Source organism: Teleopsis dalmanni, chromosome 2, assembly GCF_002237135.1.
Source record: "Teleopsis dalmanni isolate 2A chromosome 2, ASM223713v2, whole genome shotgun sequence".
Taxonomy (NCBI): Eukaryota; Metazoa; Arthropoda; class Insecta; order Diptera; family Diopsidae; genus Teleopsis; species Teleopsis dalmanni.
In genome coordinates, this window is record NC_051847.1 from 140,107,249 (window position 1) to 140,129,692 (window position 22,444).

At 28.8% G+C, this 22,444-nt stretch overlaps 1 protein-coding gene across 2 annotated transcripts in view; it reads left to right on the top strand.

Moving 5' to 3' along the window:
• The window catches only part of LOC119681651 (RNA-binding protein Musashi homolog Rbp6), a 313,072-nt gene that overhangs the window by 197,432 nt on the left and 93,196 nt on the right, over positions 1-22,444 (top strand). For both annotated transcript variants that reach the window (XM_038094901.1, XM_038094903.1), the window contains exon 4: positions 21,386-21,409. In XM_038094901.1, the coding sequence (XP_037950829.1) occupies positions 21,386-21,409 (24 nt within the window). The remainder of the gene's footprint in view (positions 1-21,385; positions 21,410-22,444) is intronic.

A 22,444-nucleotide genomic window follows, 5' to 3' on the forward strand; every position in this document is an offset into this window, starting at 1 on the left:
AACCTAGTTTAGTGATTACCAGCTAGTGATCGCATTTATTTTCCCTATTTATTTGATTAGAGTTAGTATTTGGTGTGTTTGAACATTAGTTTTTCATGTTACTGCGTCTATTGATGAAATATTGTATCGTTATTTATATCACCAACATTTTTTTCAGTCCAACTATATCCAGAAAAATGTTAATCTCTTTCAGACCGATATCTGACCACACTGATTCGTAAATCAGCTCTTTTTGGGAAAAAATACTTCTATATTTTGTATGAGCTGAACATGTTCCAAGGATATGTAAGAATGTTACTATGTCTTGCATATGTAGTCCAAATTCTTCCATTGTCGATAGTCTTAATTGTAAGTTTATTTCGAAAGCAGGGATCGGTTATCATTGTTCTCGAATAATCTTTTTAGATTTAGAAGATATTAACTCTTCTTTTATGTGTGGTTTGGTAAGAAGAGTTTTGTACAACAAGAACCTTCCGAGATAGAGTATTTGTGGTTAGATCTATTGGTGAAGTCCGATTTGGTTGGATCTAAAAAGTCATTTGTGCTGACTTCAAGCATTGGCTTCGGCTAATACTGAACTATATTTACTGTATAAATACTTTATATAAACAGTATACTAAAGAATAGTGGGGGACTTTTGCTTAGTGATCGAGTGGTGAACTAGTCTGTTAGTTCAATTAGCTCCGTTAAGTTCACGCCGTTAATTTTTTTTTTGCCACTGAAGTTATTTAATAAACATGAACTGTATATATGATTTATATGTATATATCTATCGTTACGTATAAGATTAATAAAATTGATGAATTTATGTTAATTTTTGACATTTTCACATTTCCCCATCATAGAAGCATGAACTAAATATTGTATTCAAGTAATCATCCATAAATCACTTGCACAACTTCATTTTATATTCGAATATTTAATGCTCTCATAACGAAATTACATCGATTGTGTGATATTTGTTGCTTTCCCATTTGTTCTACACTAAGCAAATATGACAATAAATTCGTTTGAGTCTCTATGCAAATTTGCATAATTTCATTGAATCAACAAGCAGCCAAATTGAACTATTAACGCTGAAATGCATCCAAAATTTAGTGAAAATTCAATTTATTTTTAGAAGTTTTATTGCTGCATTTCGAATTTAGAAAAAATTGTCAATTTGCGCGCATCAGAAATGACGCTCTATTAACGCAACATATATACCAGCCTATAAACAATGATTCATTTAATTTATTTTTATTTTATTTCAATATTATTATTCAAATATAAAAGTCTTGCGAAGTAGTGATATGTGTAGAATAATCATAATACATTACATACGAAATATGCTAAAATAAAAATTCTCATAAAAATTGGAAATGAATACCATGAAAACGTACAAGTGCTTGTTAATTCCTATGCCAGAGAGCTGACAATATATCAGAGCCCCTGCCCGACTGCATCAAATAAAAACTTTTCGCAAGTATTTGGGACAGCAGCAAATGTCTCAGATACTACAAATAACACGATTGAGTCAACAATAAAGATGTTGAAATCTATCTTAATCTAAATATGTCTTCAAAGTATACTTTCATAAAATCGTCTATATAACTTATGAACAAAATTTGACGGAGCTATTATTACAGTGGATCATCTATTTAGATCATAGACATAATTGAGTAAAACTGCCTTAGACACTAACTTTCTTATGATCTGGCAAAGAAGAAGAAGTCTAAATATATATAACTAAATATATATATATATATTAATTATTGGCTTATTAACTATACATTAACTACAATCTACAAAAAAAAATTAAAGGACGCTGAGACCTCTAGTTTCTGTGCAATTCTGAGCGAAATATTCAACCGCATATAGAGCAATCCGTTTGGGATGCCAATTTAAATTTAGAGCATGTCATTTTACAATACCTATCGTTTAACAACCTCTGAACAAGTCTAATTTTTGTAAGTTTTTTTCTAAAATAATTAATCTATAGTATGTGGATTATGTACCGAATTTTCTTTAGCGGTGACACACACTTTTCTCTTGATAGAGACCTCACCACATACTTTCTCGCTTGTTGGATATATCACCAGGACATATGAAAACATAGAAAAATATAAGTTGAGTTACCAGGTGCAGAGAAAGAAAGAGCGAATCATTCTCAATTAACTAAGTAAGAATGGCGTTTTTTCCGTAATCCTATTAATTTTTGGTAAAAATTTGGGCATATTAGAACCAGTCGCAAGCGTTTATTAATGTAAGTGTACGTTAAAAGATATAACCTTAAGTTGTCGCGCTTCAAATAATAACAAATAACTTCCGATAAGAAGACTATTTATACACCACTAAAGAATATGTACGAGTGTAGGTGCTATTTAATATGAAATATACTAATAAATTATAGCAACATTATTTGCTTTTATAAAAAACCTTTATATTTATATTATATTTTAATTTTTATTTTAAATTTGTATTTTAATTCAGTGCATCAGTGTTGAGAGTTATTTGGCATTCGTCAAAACAGCTGTTTGGTCCAACCAAACCTCATTTCATTAATAAAATAAAATAATTGCAGTTCTAACGAAAATAGTGACTCACAATGACTAATTTCATTACTAATGCATTTTGGATTGCATTAGTACATCCATTAGATTTTAGCTTGTAATTTTTTTTTATAAATCCTTTTGTGCTTCTAACCAAACTGCATAATTTAATCAGAAAAACATTTCGCTGTGAAATTTTATTTCTGCCCTCAAAATATTTTGGTTTACAAGCCAGAATTCATGGTTAACATCTGTTTTGGATATGCAAAACTATGTCATTCTCTGTGCCGTAGAGCAAATGCAGCACAATTCCGCAACAAAATTAAAAATAAACAAAAGAACAATGTACGCCACTTTTTATAATGTTTTATTGTTTTATTATAAAATAAAAATACTTAAAAAAACTACAAATCAAGGTTAATATTTTTATAAAATATATGTACATGTATATAAATTGTATATATACCTAAGTGTAAATTGCTAAAAGTGGGTAATTAAAATTTGTTGCCTGCAATTGTTTTGTTTGAGTGGAAAATTAAAATGCGTGCAGAATGCATTGTTACCAATTAAATATGCGCGCCTACATGTGCAGAAACGCCCAGATACATTGGCTTATGAGCCAATGTAGCAGCACATATCGCAGCTACTCAGTATTGCTGTCAGCTTAAATATTCTATCTAATAACGACACTAACGGGCATCAGGCTAAGCAAGCTAATTAAAATGAGCGTGTAATTACAAGTGCCGACAAGGCACTGTGTGTCATGCCACTATAGAAGGGGAAAGATTTTTGCATCAAAACAAGAAAACAGCAAAAAAAGTATTTTTCTTATATGAATAAATTAGTATATTTTTATTTAAATTTAGTAAATAATTAATATGCGTATCACATGGCATAGCGATGCATTGACATACATTGACAAGTATCCGCAGTACGTTTATTGTCTGCTGTTGTTAGTGCTGCTCCCAGTTCAAGTATCTTATCATTACGTATTGCGACAGCATTTGAGGTTGCTGATAATGCTGATGTTCTTTTGCGGTTCTGCGTGTCGTTCATGCGGGTGACAATGATTATTATGTCGATTTTTATCTTTGCTTTTATTGTAATTGATGCTGTCTGTCGGAAGTTTGAATGTTTTTTAAATTTAAAACATTCTCAAGCAAATATATGCGCTACGTGTGAGTTAGGAATGCATTTCAATTAGGTAAAAACAAAGTGAAATGTTTAGTTTTTAAATTCTAATAATGCAATTCTATTGTTTGCCTAAATCGGTTTTGCGTGATTTCAAAGTATTTTCATCTCATTTAAACAATTTCCTTGACTAACAGTCGTACGACTGTGGTTGCAGTAAATTATTATATGATACAATAGGAAAATGCGTTGTGAGCAAAATGGATGTACTGTGCATACTTTTGCGTTTTAACCCCGCTTTTTATATAATTTTTAATATAATTTGTTGTTAAAAAGTTTATATTAAACCACACCAATGTCATCTATATGATGAAACCTCTCTTGTTCGAGAATAGAACATTCATGAAGAATACACTCTGAGCTTTCATTATCTATTTCCCAAAATCCATAGAAATCCACAGTTTAAGTACTCTTTCTAAAACTTGGAAAAGACCTTTCTTTGTCTAAAAATTAGAGACCTGTAAGTAAGCTCCATGCTTAAGGTAATATAGTACAAAAGAGAGTATTGACAAAGCTGGAAAATGTAGTTATAATTGCAGATATTATTCCCAAAGAATATAAAACATTGACTTAAAGAATATTATCTCATATTTTAAGTAATTTATAAGTCATTTAAGTCATGAAATTGTATTAGTCGATATATATTGTTCAAATTAAGACTATACAGCTGTAGTGACTATTTTAGTTAATAGAAACTAATGTATTTAATAGAAAAGTAGTGAGCTGCAATAACAAAAATACCTTTTTAATTTTAATTTAATTTTATTAAAAATTTTAGTTAATTGAATTTTTGGCTGACCATACAGCTGTTTCAAGTATTGCCAAATCAAATTATTTTTTATATATGTAATTATTCCTAAATAATTTTTTTGAGACTGCAAATACCAAGGGTTGAACTCTTGGCCTCAGAATCTCAGAATCAGTGTTCATTAGCCAACTGACCCAAAATCATACTCGACTTATATATTCGGACTTGGAGTTTTTTTTATTAATTTGCTCTTAAGGTTCGTTAAGAGATGAACTTGCTGTGTTATATTAGAACGAAGTCATAATCGCAGTTTGAAGTAATTGAATTAATTAATTATATTTTTATTTTTAGTTGTTAAATTTTTATTTCTTTCTTGTCCATAGAACCTAATCTAGGAACATAATACGGAGAAAGCTACGCTAATCTTACAAGCGAGACTGTAAATTGAATATATTCTCTATTCATATTATTTTCATTATAATTCTATATTAAATTTGATTTTAGCGTCAATATGACCACAATGATTATTTTACTTAATAGAAGCTAATGTATATAATAGATTGATTTCGAAAAGTAGTGAACTACAAAATTTGACAATTTTTGGAAATAGAAATTCAATTAAATAAAATTATAAAAACAAATTGTTTGTTGTTTCAGTTCACTACTTTTCGAAACCTCTCTATATTTATTATAGTTACAATAATTTTGTTTAATTATAATTATATTTAAAAAAAAGAATATGAAAGGTTTCGGGTTTATTGATGAAGAGAAACATTACTGCGATCACAGAACTATATCCTTAACACGATATATGAATAAAATATTTCCAATTTTTTTTTATTATAATATTATTTTCTTTTTCTTCAGTTAGTGCCTATTTTTTTTTTTCAATGTAGCAATCGCACACTATTAGCAGCTTATTTCATATATTTGAATTCCATGCGTACTACACCACTACCCACTTTTGTGGTGCCATTATTCCTATCTTAATTATAGCTGATGCGTTATGCCGTACCCAGCTTTGCTAGTGTCAGGATGAAAATTACCTTCGAATGTATCTATTTAATTGTTAGTCTAATCCAAGTCTATTTGCGTGTTATGATTTCATCAATAACGATTTCTTGCGTGTACTGAAGTAGAAGTTCTGCATTTGAAATGCAATATAGTTTCCACAATTGTAGAATTTTATGCCCAGCTTTATATATTTTATGGTTAAATAAAATAATTTTAGAATTAAGAAAATATCAATAATTTTAAGAAATTAAAAAAATTACAATAAATGAAATAAATGTTTAATATTTTATTAGACTGTTGTCTAACATTACTATAAATGCCTAACTCTATAAAATGTATGCATATAAATATGAAGTCATGCATTTTTTTTTTATTAAAGGCACTGAAAATAAATACTTAGAAATACTCATAACAGCTGTAGAATCTACCAGTTATAGCATACAACTAATGCTAATTGCAATCAATTTTCGTACTGAATAACCCCTTATCTATAATCACCATTAATGTAAATAAAAATTCAATCAAATATATATTTTTTATATGTATTAAATTGTATACTTAAAACTTTTTTATGTAAAATATACCAAAATATTATCAAACCCTATTTTTTCCATTTTTTTTTCTACTTACCTCTTTAGCATTAATCAATTTGCAGTACTTTGATTAATTCCTTTCCACTTAACTCTACGGTTTTGTACCGAGCAAATCATTCAAAACAAAAAAAAATTCAATTTAAGTTTTCACTGCTTCCGGTGGTAAAATATATTCATTACGGAAATTTGGAAAATTTCACGAAACTTTAATAAATCGAACAAACAACAAAAAAGTGTCTAAAAGTTTTGCTTGAATGTATGAAGGTTTCAGCTAACAAGGACGACGCTATCAACATTTGTGGCGCAAGGGCATAGGGCGGGCGATACTTGAGAGTTCCGTTTTTCCATTTATTTAGTTTATTTTTAAACTAATTTTAAACATTAAATGCAGCTGAAAATAAATTCAGTTTTAAATAGCTCAATTCTTTTTATGGATAAATTTGGAAAATATTATTATAAAAAGTTTTAAATATGATTAAAGTTTTTATAGCACAGTTTTTGGCGTATTAAAGTTTAAATTAATTTAGAAGTTTTTGATACTTTCGAATTTTGAAAAATGCTGCAGAGTTAGAATTATTTTTATAATTTTTAATATGCCAAATTATATTCTATGTAATTTAATTATTTATTCGTTTTTTTTTTTTCATATATTCGGGTTTATTTTTATTTATTTGTTATGTTTTTGAATACATGTTCTAATTATACATTCGAATTCGGATTTATGTTGAATAAAACGAGGTAACTTATAGTAAATAGGCTAAAATTCGTTTTTTGCCTATTTAAACTCATAAACAACGTCTCAGGCATGACTAATTTTATGGAACAGCAATGTTTCTCCTTTAAAGTTTAATCCACACGTAAGATATTTAAGATATTACTATGCATATCACTTTTTTGTTTTATTTTATTTTTAAAATCATCTAAACATTGCCAAGATTACGTTTGATTATACCAGGAACCCCAGCATCCACTTATTTCTATTGGTTCATTGTTTTACCGTATCAGACCTCATAGGTTTAAAAACTGTCTAAAAGGTTTGACAAAGTCTTACATGCACTTTGGCGGAAGATCCTGAAACTTTATTAAAGTAAACCATAATATAGTTAATTGGCAGATGTGAGGCACTTTTATCTTCCTCTCTATAACTGAGATAGAAATAATTTAACAGTTCCAGTCAACAAACCTGCCATCGGATTAAAATCTTTACGGGGCATTTTAATGAGAGTGCTGGATGTTTTCTTAATAGAGCCTTGAGTCTTCCTGTGTTCTTATTAAACTGCAACACAAAAAAAAAGTAGCTGTGAGGAACTTTTATCTCATTTCTCTCTTCAGCTAAAATAAAAATGATTTGATCTTCTAGCAGAATATCTTTGTCAAACCTACCACAACATTAATATTTGTAAGGGGCATTTCATGAGAGTTCTGGGTTTTTTCTTTGAGCTTTAAGCTTTGAGTTTTCCTGTCTTTTTTTAAACTGGATTGACATTAAGTACATCAGCATATCGCAATGATGAACCCTTATTAAAACCTTCAATTTAACAGTATCAATTTACATAAAAATCCAATTTCTAATTGTCTTGTTACATTATCGAATTGCCCAGTTAGTTATTGAACGTCCGATTAGTGTACACTGTTCTGGATTACTATAGTCAGCTGTAAGGATCTTTGGCTTCATTAAAAAATTGAAATGGTTTCTTCAACTGATCATACAGCATAAGCAAAAAATGCAAAAATTTTTGTTTGTTCCTTAAAACATTTTCCATGAAATTTATAATTTATCAACTCTATTTCTCTTACGTACTGTATTAGATATTTTCTATTTCATTTAAAATTACCAAAAGATCTTAATTCATTGGTTTTATAGTTCGTTTCCAGAGTAATCGCAATCAACTTTATCGAAAAATAAATTACTTAAAATAATAATTTTTTTGCACCGTAAGGCTTTTTTTAAAAAATAATCAAATATATAATAATAATAAATATTTAGTATTTATTAAATAAAAAAATTTAATTTAAAGCTATCGTATTTGATTTGCAACAGATAACCAGCAGATTTATTACGATTGTATGTCATTAGTCGATCGTATAGATTTAAATATATTTTTAGGCGTTTTAACAAAATCATGACATGGAATGGAGTGAGCGCCGGCTACAGTCATATACTTATGCCATTTTCAATTAGTAAATATGGGCTAATTTCTTTTTAATTGAGATGCACTTTTAATGTACGTTTGGTGCAATTTTCATTTGAGGCAATCTGGGTCAAAATGTGTAACACTCTGAATTAATTTATAACACTTTAGATATTTTGCCAGAGTGGCAAGACAACTATTTTATACGATTTGACAGATAAAAAAGTGTGATTTGTTTTCACAATTGCACAATTTGTATGTTTATATATTTGGTGGTCGTTTTGAGAAAATGAAAAAAAAACAAGATAATAACACGTTTGTTTGCAAAGGCATTGTCATCTGGCGACAAATATTCAGATGGAGATATATTTTTCAATTTGATACAATTCAATTTAATTTCATATCTATTGTACAAACGACTTGTCACGAAATTTATTGACTTGTCAAAAGCTTATTACCATAACTACAAAAATTCCAGATTACTTTAAAAATGTTCGGTTGGGTAACAAAATTTGACAGATCGAGATTAAGTCTAGATGGAATCCAGATATACAAATCGAAAACGATAAAAGTCAACTAGTATGACTTTTGTAAGTATATATGTTTTTAAATTATTAGTCTCGAATATTAGATCCGAAAACAAAAAAGAAAGTTTAGGATTATTGTCTCCATGTATCAAATGAAGAACTTAAGTGTATATCAAATATATACCATAAGCAAATATGAGTAACCTCATTGCATTTGCTAAGTAGCTTTCAAGCCAACGCTCAAATACAATATTATTCGAAATGCAAATAAATGTAGCAATTATTTTATTTGAAAGCATGCCACTTCCATACTTGAGTATTTAAGCGTATTTAGCCACAATTCTCAAACCATTAATCAAACAATTTATGCATATGCCACATAAATCGGATACACATCAATCTCACATGCTACACACAAAATTGACGTACTTGCGGCTTAAATATTTCGATTTAAATTCCTTTGACAATTATGCATGTGTGCTCGAATTTCACTATGAATACGAATACATGCCCGGTTTATGCATAAAACATTTCTATTTATATTTGAGAATATTGTGTGACATGTTTTTATAAAATCCTTACCAACACATGCACTCAGTGCGGTGCTGGGAGGGTGAAAAAATCCCTACAATAATCCTAATTTATTGTAAATTTGTATAAATTCAGAAAATGCCAATAATTGTGTATGCCATTCTGCTAATTTCTGCTGTGAATTCATACACAAATCAATCATAAATCCTCATCCTGCCATATATACACATACCAACAAATATATTTAGCACTTCAAGTACGGGTTTCAAGATTGTAATCTGAGCGCCAAATGACTTTCAAGCATGTGAAGCATACTTTTAGGTATTTTGTGGGTATTAAATGTTATGTAAACATATTTATATGTTTGTGGATTTTATCACAAAAAATAAAAGCATATCAAACAAATTATGAGCGCATCTTAGATTACACGGGCAAACACTTGCAAGTATATGAAAATTATGTATATTCTTCTATTCTCCTATTCTACTTACTATGAAACAAACATACAAAAAATTCCTTATGGATTCAATAGAAATATGCCGGGAAAATTTGCCCTCAACGGAGAAAAATTATAAAAATAGATATGTGATTTAGAAGATAAGCTTGTATTAAAGGATTTTGTTGTGCATTAAATTCTTTTCTTCTTTCTTTTTTTTAGTAAATTATACTTTTTATATATGTATATGGCACAACTGCCATATCCTCTGTACCAGTATTTAAGCTGGTATCTTACAAGATAAGAGAAATGGTTGCAAATGGTATACAAATTTTAAAGCGAAATTTTGTATTCTATAATATTTTTTTTTAGAGAAATATTCTGTTACAGTTTCCTCGAAAATATTTAAAATGTAATATTCAGAAATTTGCCCAGAGCGTTATAACCTTTTCACTATTTCGTTTTGTGTATTATTTTCAAAAAGGATTTCTAAGCGGATCTTTATGTCGCTGTGAGCAAAATAAAAACTGCTTTATTCGTTAGAGATGCCCAAAAAGAGTAGTTAGTAGTATTTTATTTCTCAGCAGATACTTTTCAGTTTAATTAACGTGAAAAATACTCAGTTCTGTAGAGAAAAGTAATAAGGAACGTTGAGTTCGAATAAAATATTAAGGAGTCGAAAGTTAAAATACTTTCCTGTTTCAAAAATTCTTTTTTGGGGGGTATAAGAAATAAATGATTGCTAAAGTCTTAAGTTTAATATAAAAATTACATCGATGTTTTTTTGAGCTGGACTAAAATTAAATTGGTGCTGAAAATTTAATAAATTATTTCTCAATCATAATTTGTAGTAGTGCTTAGACAATTTTGACATATCCGGGCTTATGCCCTTTATAGTTCTTATAATAGATATAAATAAGCCATATGAGATTTTCCAATCCATTTCCAATCCACAATTTTACTTCTGATTTATTGTTTGAACTTTACCCTTAAAATACAATATCATTTCAATATTCTCTCTCAGTTCTAGATTTTACAGTTGAAATAGTTTTCGATGACTTGTCAATGGGTAACTAGTAATAGTTCAGCTATAAATTGATTTTTGTTTTTTTTTTTTTTTAAAAAACATTAAGACTTCAAATATTGTCCAGATTAATTTTCAAAACATTGGAAGATGGCTTACATAAATATAGTTTTGCATATAACCCTAGAAAGAAATTCAGTGGTGTTAAATCACTTGGAAAATCAGCTTGGAAAGACCAAGTTGAAATTATTGCTACCATCGAAATCTCGAGTAATTAATTCAACTAACCATCAGTTTCGAAACTTGATTTTGTTTTGTCATAAGCAACACATAAGCAGGGTCATTACCTGTGTTATGCAACGGGTGATCCATTGTCATTCCACCAAACCTAAGGGATCACCATTCAGCTGAAAAACTTTGAGAAATCTTTGAAAAATCTATATAGATATCTAATAAAAATGTAGTAAGCGACTGAGTTAAAACATCATGATTAAAATTATGCTAATCTTTCCTTACAGCTTTCACAACTATCAAGAAAGAAACTTGTTTTTTTTTTGTTGTGCGGTAGGTAGACAGCATTTGCTTTAATTTTTACTAAAACCACTCTAAGACGTGACGAAAGGAAACTTCCACTGAACTAAAGTAAGTGTATCATATAATCTGTAATTTCTGATTGTTAGTATAATACGATAGTTGTTTTATTATAATTTTTTGATTTCTATTTGATAACTAATAATCTTTTTTTGTTTTTAAGAATTTTAACTTTTATTTCGAACGTTAATGACATACATAATTCTTAGGGGAATTCTTAATATTTTAAGTTCGTAGTACTGTTTTGCAAAAAAGAAGCGGAGACCGCCAACTATATCTGCTACTAATAAATAAACAGAATGAGCATTTTTCATACATCACATAGATTGTTAAACTAAAATTCGCTAAAATTGACCAAAATCCTTTTATTTATTGAAGAAATAAGTCTCAAGGAAGCACTTTAAATTTATTGAGGTTGCACAAAATATTTAATGGCACGGTGTTATATCCCTCCATAACAATAGTAATGTGGATTAAACCTACTAATTGTACTCTAAGTTATTTCATTTTAACTTCACTATCTAATTTTTATGTAGAATTATAAAAATCAGAAAATGATATATAAAAATGTGACAAATGTAGTATTGTACTGACTAAGGTTAAACAAAGGATGGTGCTTAAAAGTTTTTCTCTTTTCTCTTAAACTTTTATATACATTACAAAATAGTCAGTAAAAACACTATAAAATTATATATTTTCCAACAAATGAAAATCACCAAAAGTAACAAAATGTTTTAGTTTTCGCAATAGAATTGTCTCTGAAAAATTGAAGTAACAAGTTCATTCACTTTCGAGTTTCTTCTTGTAGATTGACTGCACAAAAAATAAGAAGAAGAACAAAAAGTTAATGGAAAATAAAAATGAAGTAAAATAATTCTTTTCTTTTTTTTAAATTTTTAAATGTGAAAAACTGTACCGCCTAAAACTATACTACAATTAGTAAAATTGCAAAGCTTGCTTGTAACTAAAAAATTTCTTCCTTCGACTACAATGTAGGCGACATAGCACAGCGCAACATTGCACAGTCGGTACACACAGTCGGTCGGTTCTGTGAACAAATGAATAATGCCTGAAACGTGGAATTCACGTTTCGAAAAACAATACAGTTTTTTCGCTGATTCACTCATTTCGCTGATTTCAAAATGAAAATTGTAGTATAAATTACAAATAAAATGAGCATCAGTGGCTTGATCAGTTTATGGAACAAAACGCCTACGAGAATTACTGCGAAGAGCGCCAAACTCAACTCGATTGTGTTTGTATTTAGGTTACACACCCTCACACATGCATTAAGCATGTCTACTGAATGCTCGTAACACCATAAGGAGACACACATACACACATGCACTTCGCATGTTTACTGCCTGCTTGTTTATACATAAAACAGGAAATGAGTTACAGCGGAAGTGTTGCCATTAAAGCGAAAAATGTGGCGTTTCAATGCTGTGTCGTTTATGGCGTATACATTACGACGCATGTGAGTACGAGTACAACGCGTACAACTACAACAATAATAACTTTGTTATTCCGCAATTTATAAGTTGTAGCGCCGCTGCGCTGGGAATACAGTGGGCTTACAGTGGGTCTTACTGTTGGCATCGAGTTCATATGTGTATTTAAGTTGACTTACTTAAAATATTTATAAACAAATGCTCATTAGTTAAAGTTTAAATATTAAATAATGTTTGCACTGAGGCAGAAGGAAAGAACATAAAATATTCCTGAAAAGAATATATCAGACTTTTAAGGCGCCATTACATATAAACTCAAGCAATAACGTTTCTATTATTAAAATTTATGTTTCACTGTTAAGAAATGTTATCAAAATTTAATATTAAAGTTGAACTTATATTCCCATAAATACCATTGTAAGAAGTAATGAAAATTAATTATAATTAAAGAATTTCGTTCATAGTTTGCTACATAAAACCAGTTCTTTACTCCATCTATTGATATAGAGACCTACATATAGGCATGATATTAAACTTATAATTGGATTGGACCATATTTAAAGGTTTCCTTTTCAAAAAATTATTCGAAAACTTTTAGAAACTTTGATACTTGTTCCCCATGTAAGTTAGAAGTTCGACTTTATAATGTTATACTATCCGCAAGCTATTCTTCTTCTTCTTTGCAGACGGTGCAGACTATCATTTTTGAGTGTGTCTGCACCTTTGAATGAGATTCAACCAACAAAGTGTATAATACAATAATTAATGTTCGTATTGCAAATGTATATTATGTATTAGTTATATATGTAGGAATGTTTATTCAACAGCTACTCATTTACAAAAATGAAATCGCACAATCGACTGACTACAACGACGACTTACTACCGACTGACTTCTTCTTCATTCTCCTTGTTCCCTTTTCCCCAGCGTTGCCAGATCTTACCCTTTCTGCCTACATATATATTGCATTTGATTTGAGTGAGTTCAATTTTTAATTGGTGTGTGCATTCACATAATCGAACAATTTCACCAATCTGTCCTACTTTTACACACTCTTGATTCTCAAGGTATATAAGTGTTTTAAGTGATGGAACTCACTCGACAATTATGCTGGAATATAATAACCTAGACACACATCGTATTCACAACAGATAACAAAGGATACGAACAGTTTGAATAACGAATGTGTACCAGGAATATATGATGAAGTGGAGTTCTATTTGATTCCGATGGCTACGGATGATCCAGATTTAATATACAAATCTTAAGTTTAAACTATTTATTTAAATAGTTTAAATTAGAGTATTCAAAATAAAATGTCTGAAGCGTTTTTATACCAGTTGATACAACATTTCCATCTACTGATTTTTGGGATGATGCACCTTTGCTGTTACGTACGATAAACCAATTTTATTGGTTACACCCTACCAAACTAAGCGCTTAAATAAATAAAATATATATTGCGTTATATAGTTATAATGCACGTTATTTATTTATATATATTTCTTTTGTGTCAATTGAAAGTATATTTACTTTCAATATAATTGTTCTAACATATTTAAATTGCAGGAAATCCAAAATATAGAATTTGCGATTATCAAAATAAGGTAGCGGTCTAACATAACTACGTATAAGCCTACACCTTTTCTTACCCAACACAGCATCATTCATCAACTTCATCACGAGTAGCCATCATGACTTCAAATTCCTCAAAATCAATTTGACCATCATGATCAGTGTCAGCATCATGAAAAATGGAGTCTATATCCTCATCTTGTAGAGTAGGGTCCATTTTTTTTAATGCAGCGCAAAGTTCACTTTTCGAAATGAAACCATTACCATCTGTGTCCACAAGTTTGAAAACATCATACATCTCCTTTTCCTTTGTAGAATCCTTAATGCTGCTTGATAAAATGCCCAAAAAATCGGTATAACTGATGCCATGTTCTTCGGCGTGTAATGCCAATACAGCAGTCTTCAATTTCTCTTTGTCCCATTGATCACCTAAGTGACTCATAACCTTACAAAACTCAGCAATGCTGATACGATCATCACCATCCAGATCATACCGCAAAAATATTTTACGGTAATGCATTTTAGTGGGAGGATCAAAAACTGAAGACCTGTCCATTATGTTAATTTCTTTTTATAACAGTTCACAGAGTTAAAGACTTTAAAGGATAATTTTTTCAGTTTTAGAATAAGTCGAAAATATATTTTTGGGCTTCGAAAATTTTTAATTCATGATTTATTTTATTTGAACAAAAAAAATATTTTATATTGTCAATATTTAATTAAGGCTAACTAGATGTATACTAAAAAAAAAATTTTAAATTCCCTCTTTTCGGTTTAAGAAATATAATTTTGTGTACCAAAGTTTTTATAACTTAACTTAACAGCAAAAGAAATCAAACACTCAATTTTTAATCCACAATTTTACTTTTAAGTCCAAAAATTTAGTTACTGGACCAAAAACTTGATTTTTAATTGAGTAAATTCTTTGTGTGACTGAAGGGCTGTTCGAATACTGCCAAATATCTAACCTGAATAGTCTTTCGAACTATATATTGAAGTAATTGACTGCATATATTTTTTAGATTGTAAGTGCCACTGACAAGGAATTCTTTTATAAGTTAGTCGCTGAATTGCGTCATATGCACTCAGCTTGCTTTATTCAGAATTGAAGTTTTATTCATTTTCATCCATCAACGCGGTCTCTTTCAATAATGATACAATCATCGTATTTTTAACATTTCGTTAGTTCTCTTCTAGAATTCTTCATCTTTAAAGTATGCGCTACATTTTTAACGATGACTCTTTAATCGGAGCCAAATTTTTTACCTTCAAGCGATTTTTTGACATCTGTGAAAGCAGTTTGAAGTGTAATTCGGGCAATTTGATCATGTTAGCTAGCTAACGATTTGTAACTCGATGTATTGTTTTAGCAAAAGATAACCATTTTTGTCTTCCTACTAGGTTGTTGCTTCACTGATGCTTCCTTTAAATGCACTAGTTGAACCATGTAGCGATCACTATTGATTGTCTGGCTTTTTGCAAGGTAGTTGAGAAACAAAGTTCCATGCTCATCCTGAAATATAGATGTCATAATCTTATCAATTGTTGCGTTTTTCGGCGCATGGGCGATTCGACTCTGGATTGAAGTAATGTACTCAAGTTTCAGTTTGTTCTTTGTTACATACCGACAAAATGTTCCACCATTGCGTTCGGCATCATCGGTGTTTGTACGATCACGTTTAAAGTCGCAAATCATTTCTTTACCATTTGCCTCAGTGGAGCAAAGTCCAAATAACACTTTTCAATCCAAAATTTGATGTTAACATACGATAAATTTCCCATCAAAAAGCTATAATGAATGAAGACATGAAACTGCTTTAAATCGATTGTTTTAATAATAAAAAAGTAACATCCCTCGGGAAGGTATGCAGATCTTAGGTCAATTATTGCTTAGTCTGATGAAGTGATGAACATTAATCCAATCAAGACGTAAAGAGGGGTTTTGAAGATACCTCGAGTTAATAAAGAGTAAAAGTGTTCAAGTGAACTGGCTCAAATAGCTTCAACATAGAACCGAACTAAATGAGTAATCGTTCAAATATCACGAACGCATGATAACAGGCCTCATTCGAAAGTTATCACTTTTTAAAATTTATGTGGATTTATCATTAGTGGTGCTGCCAGAGTATTATCATTCTACTTAACAGCTGATGTATAAAAGTGTTGAGTTAAAGCAAAATTATGTGACGTTATTAAAATTATATTTATATTAAATGTAGCACACAGAACTTTATAGTAATCAGTGTTTGCTTTATGAATTTTAAACTCACAATTAAAATATTTTAAAAGATTATCTTTGTAAAAATTCTTCTTAATGGACATATGCGCCGCTTTGGAAGTGTCATCATAAATTTCTGCTGGCATTAAGCAGTCACTTTGAGCATATATTTTTAATAATCAGCGAAAATCGCAGTTTTTCAATTTGATTTCATTTCGCGTTTTGCTCAGTTTTGCTACAGATACTTTTTTCTGCTTTTGACAGTAGAGCCTTTAAGCATTTTTCATAAACAAACGCGGCGTGCATATTTAATTTCCGTAAACTTTTTTCGCTTTTTTCGCTTTTTTTCGCTTTTTTGAAGAATTTTAATTGCACACGCGCGTTTAAACAAACAAGCAACAAACATAACAACTGTCAAAACAAGTACGCGTAGTACCGCACTTTATTAATGCAATCAAGCAAACGGACACCCTGTAAGTATGCAATATTAATTTTAGTTTTTCTCTCTCTGTATTGGTTAGTACAGCATTTTCTACCTCTTCGTACTACCCCACTACTTGTTTGTCTAATGATGAAAAATATGTGCTTGTACCACTTGTGACTTAACTAAATATAAAAAATGATTTCAGAAAAATTATTGCACAAGGAAAAGAAAAATAAAACAAAACTGTACGTCGTGAGTACAGCTCGACTAAAAAAAATAGTGCTTTTTTGCTGCTGAAAACAGTGTACAAATGGCTTTTGGAACAAAGTTGTATGCTTTGGCGCCATTTTGTTTGAATGTACACACTTTAAAGGCGTTCAACTTTTAAGCGGGGTGCAGACTATCATACTGGTATGTCATACGAGAGAGAAAAACGTCGTATGACACACAGGTATGATAGTCTGCCACCTTTACCAACGTGTTGGCGTGCTCACCAAAATTTTGGTGAGCAGCTCTCGCATGCGCGTTGTGTATGATAGTCTGTCACCCCTAACGATTCATACGTCATACAAGAGCATTTTTGCCTTGCAAATTTATTGTAAGCAGGTGGAATATGTAGAATTATAATATAAATTTAATATGTTTTATATTATTTTATTATTAATGTATTTATTATTATTATTAAAATTACACTTATAAATTTGTGTTAAATATTTAATTGTATCTTAGTTAAAAAAAATATAAATTTTTACATAAAATTCTTATAAAAAATTAAAATACAATTAAATATTTTATGTAATATATTAAATATTTTGTTTAATTTATTAAATATTTTATTTTCTTTTATTTTAATTTATAAACGATGATTATAAGTAAAATTTTTTTTAAAAAAACATCTATATATAAACATCGTTAAATTTATGATCTAAGCCCAGTAATAAAAAAACATATTGAAAATTGGTCGTAATAACAATTAATTAATAACCTAAATTTAAGATATAATACTTTGTATTCTAAATATGCTTTTCTTTGTTAAAACTTGTTATTAAAATAAAAGAATTTTAAATGTTAATAACCTTTAACTAACAAAAATATGGAAATGATCAAATTTCTTGAAAAACAATGAAGATATATACATTCTTATGTATATATATATATACATTATTTGTATGATCTATTTATGAAAAATTTTTTAAGAAACTTTACAGGTAGTGAATGAAATTAACTACGGTCCTTTACTGATCTTTTCATTTTAACTACTGTGCTTAATGACCAATAAACATAAAAAAAATATGAATATGGATGTAGATAAAGCATTTTTAGATGCTTTCATTGAATGTTAATAAAAGTAATCGCTGTTTGTGGGATGTCCAAAGCTGTGAATATAAAGATCGCAAAAAAAACGCGGCATATATAAAATATACAAAATTATAATCAATTATAATATTATAAGCAAAGCACAACCTATACGTTAACCATCAATTTTTTCAATTTTAAAATTTTATTTTAAATACACAGCACTACCCGCAAAAGCACTCTTCAAAAATTTTGCCTAATCTTGTGTGTCATACCTGTTCAAATTCGGTCGCTAGAAGAAATTTGAGCAAGAGAGAGCGCAACTCGTATGACACACCAGTATGATAGTCTGCACCCCACTTTACTCAAATGCAAACATCAGCAACTCGACCAGTCTTTTTATAATTTCTGCAGTTGGTATTTACGTTTTTTATGCGCCTTTGCTGGCTTTGAGTTAGTCAAGTGCAACAAAGCCAACATGTAGTCAACGTTTTTTTCGCCATATTCGCTTGCTGCTTTATTGCTTCAGTTCCATTGCTTGTGCACATGACGTGCGGCGGTGCTATTAATTTTTATTTGGTAGTTCCTGAATTTTATGTGTTTCACTAATACAATTTATTAGCTTCGAAAAAAATAATCACAATTCAAGTTTATATTTTGAATTATTTTTCTTAAAATTTTGAAACAATAAGTACAGTCCAGTATGATTGGTATTCCTTCAAAATAAATGTACTATTATTGTTGGAGTAAATTAATATATCAAAATAATTAAATGCTGCCATTAGATGAAAATGTGAAAATATAAAAAAATTTGAAAAATATACATATAGAAATATTATACAAAAACTTTATTTAAAATTTTTTGTTATTGTAGTTCAATACTTTTCGAAACCTCTCTACTAACTATGCTACTTTCTATTAAATAAAATACTCACTTCCGTCATAACTGACGTTAAATTACAATTTATATTAAAAATATGTGGTCACGCCTGTGCGAATCGTGGAGTAACATTAGCATACCTTTTCCTTCCTCGACCAGTCTGCTGCCAGATTCCTAGACAACATGTCATTTATCAAAAATAACTTACTTTACAATTACCTTGCCGAGGCAACCGACATTATAGTTCCTTTAGTAAATAGGCATCTGGGCATCCCCAACACCAATAATATGATATATGAAAATCAAATGTTATTACATTACGACAGAAGATATGCCACTAATGATCTAGCCTGCCAAGTGTACTCCACGGCATAATTTATAGGGTAACAAAAAATAGAATCTGGAAAAATCTATATATTATCTTTTAATTATCATTGTAAATATTGTATTTAGTAGCTTTAAGTGCTTAGCTAGTATTAAGGTAGTGTTTAATTATTATTAAATAATAATATAAACCAAAATAATGTTATTTTGCTTTTTTTAATATTTTTTAAAAAAAGTTATTGTCAGCGCATTTATAAATTAACTTTTAATAAAATAAATCATAATGTGAAATACTCTTAAGAAAATACACAATTGTATGCTAAGAACCAGTTGTACACAATAATGTAATTTCTAGCTTTACACTTGTAAACACAAATTTTATTAATAAAGCAACTATTTAAAAATAAAAAATAAATATTAAAAAATTGGCATGATTTTCTAGATTCCTAATTTAGATTCTATACATAAGAAAGAATACATAAATCATGCAATAAATAAAGTTTCTACAAAAGAATAGTAATGAAATTTAACAATTAAAAATAAATGCATAAATAAATTAAATTTAATTATTTATTAAATAAATAATTAATTAATTCAATTATTCTACAGCTGATTTATGATTACGTTTTAATGTAACATAGCAAGTGAATTTGTTACGAATTTTCACAGCAAATTAATAAAACTCCAGAGAAATGTGCGAATATAAAAAATCAAGTACAGCTTTGGGTCAGTTGAACGCTGAGTCTGAGTTTCAAATTTGGCAGGGCACGAGTTCGATTCCTGGTGCTTGCAGTCTCAAGAAAAAAATTTTTTTAGGAATAATTAAATACAAAAATTATTTTCAAGACCACTGATGATGGATATTTGGAAATATTCGAAACAGCTGTATGGTCAGCCAAAAATTCAATTAATTAAAATAATATAAAAGAATTTTTGTTGTTGTAGTTCATCACTTCATCATCAATACTTAGTACTTAGTACTTCTGCAATCGCTTTAAACATTATTACAAAATGATAAAACGTAATAATAAAAAATAATTATAAATATAATATATAGCATAATATAATTTAACATAAATATTTAATATAATATAATTTGGTAAAATTTATAAGCAATACAAATAAATTCAAATTTAAAAAAGATACAACACAATTATAATACTACATATTAATATTATATATAAAATATTCTTAAATAAAATAAAAAGAACAAATATGAATAAATAGTATTAAATGAAAGGAAGTGTTCCAAGTTTATAGAACATCAGTGTCAAAGGTATCAGATTTTAATTAAATCGAAAAATAAAAAGTGCAATACTCGTACTTCGTACCGCGTACTGCGTACCTCGTTCCTTCTCCTTGTATATTTCCACGGAGTCTATTGAGTCTTCATAAATTTTTATAATTCCGCAATACAGAACAATCAGTTTGTTGCGAAAGCCTGGCGGTGATTTGATTTTTATTGCTTTTTTCATTGCACGTTCCTTGGTAATTGCATCTCGCAGCAACTAAATTTGTTGTTGTTACTGTGATGTTGTTGTTGTGATGTTGTGCTGCCAGTTAAGTTGACATTGACTATTCTATTGATAGTGTTTAAAACTGTTAATGGCGTTGATGATGCCTTTAACTGATTCCATTATTTCTTTTTAATTTTGCTTCCATTCCGCCGTTCCTTCCGTATGATGTTGTTTGTAGTTTTGGTCATTAACAATGTTCAAGAAGAAATTATTGGTCTGCAGTTTCTGAAGTTTATGTGATTTCATACATTTTATGATAGTTAAACAATTTTTTTGTGTTTTAATTTTAGATCAATAAATAAATTTTAATTGTTTAAGAGCTTTTAAGATTTAGATTTAGATTTTTATATATTTTACTAATATTGATTTGTTTGTTTTTTAGGTTTGTACGCAATGACAACATTTGGTAAGCTATCTCATTACTTTATCTAATAATTATTCCAATTGAATACATTTTTAATTATTTTTATATTTAGAATGTAGTAATTTATTATATATTATAACAATATTAATATATCAAATAGTTGGTATAATTTCAAACAGAGTTGACGTTTTTTAAATTTATATCCTCTATTTATAAATAATGTATAATATTTATATATTAATATATTATATAATATATTTATTTAGTATAAAATAATTTATTAATGGACCAATTGGTCATTTAAAAAGAAATAAAAAAACTGTGATTTATTATTTATATTTAAAAGCAGTTCATATCTTATTAAAATATTTTACCGATATTTCGATTATCTTCGATAGTCATCTTCTGTAAACTATGTAAACTATGTTGATATAATATTTTTGGTCATAAATAAAAGTATAAAATTTATTTATTATATTTACACATATATAAATATTCTCACATACAGAATTTTACAAATTATTCTTTTGTAATATAATTCCCGATATCTTTTAAAAACAATCTAGCGATCGTTTGACAGTAGAGAATTAGAAATATATTGTGAGAAGTCAGTTTAGTTTTTACATTTGTACAGTGTGTGTTACAGTACAGTTTGGAGTAAATATATGAAGTGAAATAGAATACTTAAATTAAATAATAAAAGATTCCTGACAGTAAACTTTGTAATTTGTTTTTCTGTGGATATTGTCATTAGTGCAATAAAAAATTTAAAATTCTATGATTTGATGTTTAAGGTCTAATGCGCTTTTTGGAGTGCAAGTATCAGGAATTGAACAAAAAATTCGTTCCGAATAGAAAATGACTAATTGTGAGAATATATTCATAAAATTTTAAAGCGATTTGAACTATTTTTACTGAGTTTTACTATAACAGTGCGTTTTATTTTTGATATTTTCAAAATTTATCATAATGATATGAAAACTTTACGATACTAAAATAGTAAAATATCAGCTAACTTATATGTGTATATGTAAATAAGTAAGCATAACAAAAATATTATTTATAAAAGCTTAATAA